At 34.6% G+C, this 8,930-nt stretch overlaps 1 protein-coding gene across 1 annotated transcript; it reads right to left on the reverse strand.

Annotated features, from left to right (window-relative positions):
• Positions 1-463: 463 nt before the first annotated feature.
• Positions 464-3,277, reverse strand: LOC100775518 (G-type lectin S-receptor-like serine/threonine-protein kinase At1g34300). Its single transcript, XM_003529182.5, has one exon. It carries the CDS (start codon positions 3,040-3,042, stop codon positions 625-627), a length of 2,418 nt encoding a protein of 805 aa, XP_003529230.1. The 5' UTR covers positions 3,043-3,277; the 3' UTR covers positions 464-624.
• Positions 3,278-8,930: the final 5,653 nt, after the last annotated feature.

Raw genomic sequence — 8,930 nt, forward strand, 5'->3', positions numbered from 1 at the left:
CTTACCGTAAAAGAGAGAGAGAGAGAGAGAGAGAGAGAATTTTGAGCCCAAACTGATGTAATTAAAAAGCTAACATTCTAACCAATGACAAACAAATAATAGTGGCTTTTGAACATGTTCATAGTTAAGATGTTCATGGTTTTGCATGATAATAGAACGGTAACAATGGCTTTTGTAACTAGTAAGTACTATTGTTAGGGAATCTCTACTTCTTATATTATGTTAAAAAGATATGAGTAATGCTATCCCCAGTCCTCTTATCAATCTTCCTTCAAATTGTCCCGTTACCTTATGAAGTAATATTAAACGATAAAGTAAATGAAATGATTTTTTCTCTTAAAGTTAAACCAACTTTTTCAACACAAAAACATTCATTATATATGTCTGTGATTTCCCTGCGACTGTATAATCATTTATATTCTATATGCAGTAAAATGAAACTATACTCGAATAAAACATACCATTAGAAGAAAAACAAAGGTAATATTTATACACTTGATCACCCAATTTATTTGCCATCGTTCCAACTATTGAGCATACATGCTACCATGCCGGTACAAGAGATATAACGAGAGAAACTTAAACAAGAAAGGCTGAACATCACACAGAAACTTTATCATGAATCTACTCTTCACCAAGGAAGAAAACAGTGGGCTTTTTGGGCTCAGTGATCTCCACAGTCCCTTCCAACATCTTGGCCACCTTCCCCATAGTGGGCCTCAACTCAGGCCTATCTTGCAGACACCACATTGCAGTCTTCACCATCCTATTAACCATCTCAAAGTGTGCCCTACTATCATAAGCATCCCTAATTTGCCCATCCAAAATCTCCTCCACTCTCATCTCCTTAAACATCTTATCAAAGGCCCAACCAGGGAAGTACCACTCCTCACTCCTAACCACAGAACCTTGGATCTCAAAGTTCCTAATCCCACTCACAAGCTCCAAAAGCACCATGCCAAAACTATACACATCAGCCTTTGAGGTAATTGGGTCTGCAGTGATCCATTCTGGTGCCATGTACCCTGGTGTGCCCCTCCTCCTAGACATGGTCACCATGTCCTCTTTTTTCCTCAACTTGGCAAGCCCAAAATCTGATATCTTGGGACAAAAGTCATCACCTAGTAGAATGTTCTCTGGCTTGATGTCACAGTGCAAAACCCACTCCAAACACTCCTCATGTAAGTAGGCAATGGCCCTTGCCATACCAAGGGCTATTCTGTACCTCATGCTCCAATCCAAAACATGCCTTTCTTGTTGTGGTGTGTTTGGATTCAAACTACTTGATTGCTCCTTGAGATGGTTATTGTTATGAGACTTATTGACCCTGAAGAGGTACTTGTCCAATGATCCACCAGGGATGTGTTCATAGACAAGTATCCTTTGGCCCTTCTCAGCACAGAATCCCCACAGCCTCACCAAGTTGAGGTGGTGCATTCTGGCAATGATTGTGACTTCTGCCCAAAACTCAGCATCTCCACCTGTGACATTCTTGAGGCACTTCACTGCCACCACTCTATGGTCAGGTAACTCACCCTTGTACACATCTCCAAAGCCCCCTTTGCCTATTAAGTTGGAGAAATCTTTGGTGGCAGCTTTGATTTCTGAGTAGGTGAACCTCTTTGGTCCCCCAGCAGGGAGAAGCTCAAGGCCTAATGTGGTTGCCATGTCCCTATACTTGATGTACCTCTTGAGGAAGGACCAGAAGAAAGCCACCCCAGCAATGAGTTCTGCAGCAAAAAGGGTGCAGATTATGGCAATGTTCCTTGCTGTGGCGTTTGAATCCTTTGGTGGAAGTGGGAGGCTTATGTTCACAGGACATGTGGTTTGCATCACCTCAGTCATGCCAATGAAGTTGGAAACTGATGACTCGGATTTGTCAACCTTTACAAACAAGGCAGCCTCAGTGCCTGGTGACCAAAACCCATATTGAAGATTTGTGCCATTCACCAACATACAGTAGCCAGATCCATCATACTTGAATCCAAACCCAAGACAGGTTTTTTCTCTTGAGCAATTTGCCTCGCACATTGCAAAGTTATCAGCTTTAATTTCATTCAAATGACCGTCACTTGAGCAGTTCACATAATCAAGCCTCAGAAATTGGGTGTTTTGGGAAAGAGGGATTTTCCTTCTGCAACCCTTTTCCGGATCATTTTGGATTGCTGGTGTGAACCCAGATGGACAAACACAATAAGTGGAAGTGCTCAAATCCTCTTTGGGCACACAAATTGCATTAGGCCCACATTTGCCTTTGATTCTGCACATCTCCCATATCCCTTTCCAAACCTCAACCCATTGGTTTTTCTGTTCAGGGTAGAAGCTATAGATCCTGAGATTCCCATCATCATCAAGGACCAGTTTTCTGAACCTGGGGTCACCATAATCTGAAGTGAGGAAAGAGTTACCTTGCATGCTCATTTTCCCATTATCATCCATGTTCAGCAATTGACTTGGGGTGTTGTAGTATTGATCTGAGGTGGAGCTGAGAACCAGATTCTGTGACTTGATGAACCTGAATTTCCCATTGTTGGAGTGAAGCTCAAACCCTGTGCTGAAGTTCTGGTTGGGTAAAACGGTGCTGGTGGGGTTCTTGAAGCTGCTCCATTCCCCAAAGACCAAGTTTCCATCGTTTTGGAGAAGAAGTTGGGTTGAATTGGAAGTGGAGTTAGTAGTAGCATTTTCAGCACTTTGAAAGGGTGAACCATTGAGGAGAAGTTCACCTTTTGGGGTTATTTCAAGGGAGCCAGAAGTGTTGACTTGGACTGTGGCATTCCAAACAAAAGGGTTTGCACTTGGAGGCACTTTGGAGTACCAAATGGAGAAAGTGAAGACATTTGAAGAGTTTGGCAGGGGAAAGAAGCCTGCAGTGAAGTTTTTGTTTGGAGAGAGAAGGGTTTTGTTCTGTGCTGGGAGCCATGGAGAGTGTGAGATGTTGAAGGATGTGAATTGTTGTTGGGAAACAGAAGGTTGAAGATTGAAGAGGAACAAGAAGAAGGTGAAGAAGAAGGTGAAGAAGAAGGAAGATGTGCAGAGAGCCATGGTTTCAAGCGAGGTTGGAATTGGTCAAATTTGGTGTGATGAAATGAGATATGCAAACACTGATTTGGTTAAATTGGAATTAATTGGTTACTGTTAACAAGTGGCGGCTTTGAGATATTTGAGCGCGTGGATGTGGAAGAAGGAAGATTGACTTGACTATGTTAAATGGTATGCTTGCGTATGCCAATGCTACGTTATTGTATGCTTTATTGTGATGGTGGGGGAACTTGACTGACTTTGTTATTTTCTGCTACAACTTGCATGTGTACATGTTCATTATGGTTATTTTTTACTATAACTTGCATTTGTAGATTTAACATATCTATCAACCACTAAGAGCAATGCTAATCATGCATTAAAGTTCAAAATAAGTAATTTAACAGTAAGATAAAAAAAAAAAAAGGTATTTGATAATTTTTTTAATTTCATTGACTCAAAAAAGAATGGAAACAGAAAAGGAGAAGAGAAAAGTTGAGAACAAGAAAGCTAAAATAGATAGAAGAATCTCAACAGAGAAAAGAGCATAAAAATCTTCTTTTTTTTTTGTAAAGTTCTTTCACCTATTTTTCAAAATACTTATTCTTTATAAAAATTAAGTTGCTTAATTTCGTAAGAATTTTTTAAAAAAATTGTTTAACATAAACAGTGCCTTGGTATCTGAAAATGAAAATTAGTTGTTTGAATGCATGAAAATGAAACCTTTGTTTATATATACAAATTATTTCTTTAAATTTAATATTTTGGAAAATTAATTTGTTTGAATATGTCAGTTTAATTAAAAGTCAAGTTTGGCCTCTTGGAAATATAACTACGTTAGAAATTTAGAACGAAAATTTTAACAAAATTCAATGCATATTGATTGCATATTCAATATGATACTCAAAGACCGTTGTTTTTAGAGAAAAAACATCACTTGATTCTGAAGAGCAAATCGGCAAATTGCACAATCATAAACGCACTTGACTGATTAATATATACTCCTGCGGGTAAATTTGACTGATTAGGGGGGCTAATTGCCTAATCGAGTTTCTGCAACCACTTGCACTTACATCCACATTGTTGGTCACCATTCCACCAATGAGTTCATATCTAACGTGGTCTTCCAAAGTAGTCAATTCTATTATATTAGAAGAGGAAAGATGACTTTAATAACCTTATTAAGTCTGATAAAGAATCGGTCTCCGTTTTAGAATGAAAGAAAAATAATTACTTTAGGGCGCAAATAAAAAGAAAACATGAAAATTAACTTCATGCTTGCAAGAATGGAAATAAGCTTCAGGCTGTTCGGACCGTTTAGAAATGGTTTCGGCTCTTCTGAAATTAATGAAACTGATTTTTGGGCTCAACAGATATGTTATGGAAAGTTTTATTTTACCAAGAAGATCGCTGGTGCAAGACTGCCGACAGGAATAGAAAACCCCCACAAGAGGGAAATATTAAATATTCTGCTCAAGGATTAGATTGAATCATATTTTATTAAATTTATTATTCAACCCCATCAAAATTTTATGAATTGAGTTAGATTGGAGTTATAATTTTCTTTACAAATTCAATGGGATCATAAATAGATTGGATTGGGTTATTTGGGTCTAAATATTTATAAAATATTTTTTATTTTCTAAAAATAAATTTAGAATAATAATTTATTTTTTTCTAAAATTTTATAAATATGTAATGATTAAATATACTCAAAAGAGATCAAATTATAATAATATTTGATTAATAAAATTAATGATTTTGATGCTAATACAATATTTTTATTTTAGATAAAAATAAAGTATTGTATTAACATAAAAAAACAAACAATATTAAAACAGATGAAAACAACAACTAAAAAAGAAAAAAATATTGGTGGTTTAATTTAATAAATTATGTGAGTCAAAATTAATGCATTTTATATTTAATAGTTAATTTATATATAATAATAAATTTAATTATATGATATATGTTGGCTCAGGTTAAAAAATAGAATTTGTTATCTAATCCATTTATGATGAGATCATAATAAAACTTGTCCAAATATATAATAAAATCATCTCAGCTCAAACAAGATCGTCCAAGACTTCATGTAATTAATATAGAAACTTATATCTCAATGTCACATCCAACCAGAGTATTGTATTCCCGCATCCTTTAACATAAGGTTCTTCATAATCATTCACCTAACCATCTGCTCTCACGAACATAAGGTTCGGGATCATCACAGGATCCAAATAGAAGTGAGTTAATTACCACATTCCTAACTAATAGAGAAATGAGACAACTAGATATATATATCATATAAATGAGATACAACTTACTTAAACATAGCTCACGTAATTCCACCACTTTGTCATTTAAAATTCATTTTTCAATCACCAATCATATTACACATGAATCACACACTCGGGTCAAGACATAATAAAACTCATCAATTTCATAATAAACAATTAGCAAGTGTTATACAATAGTTATACTAAGACTCAAACCTATATGTAATGTGGTACCATGTCAGTGAAAAACCACCCTGGGGCGCTTAGGAGTATATAACAAGTCACACCACACAATGGGTATGTCAGGTCACTTTCACTAAGTAAAATCATAAGGTGACCAATCGGGGTCACTCCGTTTTGCGAAAATGCTTTAACTATATGGGATCAACATAAGCTTAAAGGAATACTCAAACCGAGTGTCTTTACCCTCAAGGCCTAGACTCTGAAAAATTCGTTAGGGCCTCACCTTCCTAATTTAGGTCGAACTCCTAAAACAATTTTTGCACGTAGACACTGCTAATGAATTATACAATACCCACGACCTCACACTCGTGTTTCAAACACGTTTAACACATTGCGCTACAAATTAGCATTGATTCCTAAATAGGAATCTTACATCTTCCCTTTATCACTGCACATAAACACTTTTCTTAAGATAAATATTGGTCGGGTTATTGTATAATTCACAACTCACAACAAAAGTATTGTCACATCAAGTGTTAACCACACACTTATTCACAATCAAATCTGATGTTCACAATTTAACATCTCACTCTGGCACAGTTCACGATCACATGTTCATGTGTATTTCACAAATCAACACATGTCCAACTTTACACTTATATTTGATCTCAACAACAATATTATAATCTCATTATAATAATTTATTACACCTCATAACTCATATACACATCACACAATCAAAAAGAATTCCTACAACAATTAATTTAAGATTGCATCAAAAGAAATTACTACTAGACATTAACCTTACAACTTTCTTTAATTTATTATTTTAGTATTACAATATATATATATATATATATATACACACACACACACACACACACACATAACATGTTGATCATTATCGTGGGAAAATACAGAACAAGATAATAATTTGTATAAAATAAGTCATTAAAAAAATATTATTTAGAATGTAATTCACGTTAATAAAAAGAACTCAATTTGTAGGGTTCACACTCAACACAAGAACACATCAATTTTACAACAATTTTTCATTGGAACATCAATTGGTTCGTCAAACATATATAATTCATAGTTATAATTGTAAAGATAAAATCAAAATTTACAAAAACACCCCAAAAATCCATTCCAATTGATATTCTAAGGATCCCTATACATATTCTCACTACTCGCTAGTTGTGAATAACTCATCCATTACCTCTAAGCGAGCTCACGTGTGTATTCTGACAATGATAGCGGCATCTCTAGCAGCTAAGGTTCCTCAAGTTTTTCCTCTGATTGTTCTGATAGGGTTTTCAAGCATTAGAGAGAAGAAGAAGAGATTGAAACCTCCATTTTTTTACTCTATGTGCGATGCACTTTTCTCTCTCTATGAACATTACTTCGCAAATCCCAATGGTAAAGGTGTGCCCAATTGAAATGCAAACTCGATTTTTAAATTTCATGAAGATCCAACGATTAAGGAGTAAGACATCATAGTTTTACTGGACAAGTTTTGGGTCTCTATAGGAAAAGAAAAAGTTATGATATGAAGGACATTTTTATTAGCTCAAATATTTTTTCACGATTTCCAACGGTGAGAATGTTTGGAAAGGAGTTCCTAACCTGGTTTTCAAATTTTACGACGATCCAACGGTTAATGAGTCTAACATCATCATTTTATTGAGATAGGGTTGAGTATATGCGGGCAAAAAGAGGATTTTGGGAGGAGGAGAAGAAGACAAAACGAGATTGAGAAGAAGAGAGAGCGCAGAGACTATCGTCAGTTTGATCTAACATGTCTCTATTTATAGCTAGGTACTTTCTGCCTATTATTTACTCTATTTTTTTTTATAAAAAAAAATCTCTATTTGATTTCCTATCAAGTCAATAAATAAAATACTTTTGCATGAGAATTGTCCAATACTTGGAAATTTTGAAGGCTTTTGATTTCCGTTTCATCATGAATATCATGTCATCCTTGAGCAGTCATCGATGATTGAGAGGAAATACCTTGCTCCTCCCAAGGATGGAACTCTTGAAGGCTCCCAACAATCATAATGGATATATTCCTATGTAGCCTTTGTAGTGTGCACTGCCTTTGGAATTTTTGACCTATGTTGCTTCCTATAGACATAAACTTCGTACCCCATTGCCTAGAGGCTCTTCGCTATGCGAAGGTATGGGGGAGAGATATTGTACGCAGCCTTACCCTTGCATATGCAAAGAGGCTATTTCCGGATTCGAACCCATGACCAACAAGTCACCAAGGCACAACTTTACCGCTGCACCAGGGCTTCCTATAGACATAATGCTCATAAAAAACTAAAGAGAATTCATCTTGTGATTTTCAAGTAGCATTTGCTTACTTAAAATTTTCATTCCTCTTTCACTCACCTGTGCAAGACGCAAGTGCCAAAAAAATCATGAATTAAAAATTTAAGGGAGTAAAAGTATAATTTAACCAATGTTATTAAAATAATGAGGATACAAATACTAACTTTGTTATATTTTTTAGGGTGCATTTATGATTTAAAAATAGATGAAAAATATATTAATGTGGCAATGGAGTAAAACACAAGGCAGCAACATGTCAATTCCCATAACAATAGGGGCAAAGTGTTCTTAAGTCAAATCATAGGGGCAAAAGTATAACTTACCCAACTGTTTATCTTTATTATGCTTAATGTTCAACGTTAATCCACAATATTTTTTTTTCAAATTTAATCACCATTTTTTCCATTAATACAATCAAGTCCTTCCATAATTTTATTTTACATAAAATTTAAAAATTCTCATTCTGCATTCACAATATCCACAAACTGAAACAATTAAACCATTTGTTCTTTGTTTAAAATTCACTAATCAAATCACATTTCACTTGAAATAAGAAAAAAATGTCAAATTTGTCCTCTTCAAAATCATAGACATATCTCATACAAAATTCCTCAAATTTCACAAACAATTCACCAAATTTCCATATTCTAAACAGTTCAAATCACTTCTTGTTCTAGATCCATTATGTACACCCAATCATTTCAGCAAAAAAAAAAAAAAAATGAAATTTCAAAGGTTTTAACCAGAGGAATACTAAGGGTGTATTTGGTTTGTATTTTCATTTTCTGTTTTCATTTTTAAAAGATTAGAATTTTAAAAACATATTTGGTTTGACTTCTTGTTTTCTATTTTCTTGAAATAAAAATACTGAAAATTTATGATATATTGACTTCTTGTCTTTTTGTATTTTTAGATTTGCTTAAAATTATATTCATTGCCACCGCAATTTCATTTTACCCGAAATGAGATTTCTGTTCTCAACTGAAAACGAAAATTTATTGTTTTTATTTTCTGGTTGTTTCCTGTTTTCATTTTCGCTGAAAATGTTTCCAGAAACCCAACCAAACACATTTTCATCACCGTTTTCTGTTTTCAGTGAAAATGAAAACAGAAAAC

Source organism: Glycine max, chromosome 7, assembly GCF_000004515.6.
Source record: "Glycine max cultivar Williams 82 chromosome 7, Glycine_max_v4.0, whole genome shotgun sequence".
Classification (NCBI taxonomy): domain Eukaryota; kingdom Viridiplantae; phylum Streptophyta; class Magnoliopsida; order Fabales; family Fabaceae; genus Glycine; species Glycine max.

Bases quoted from the DNA above. Each gene is read 5' to 3' on its own strand.
- LOC100775518 (XM_003529182.5), bottom strand. From the start codon at position 3,042: ATGGCTCTCTGCACATCTTCCTTCTTCTTCACCTTCTTCTTCACCTTC.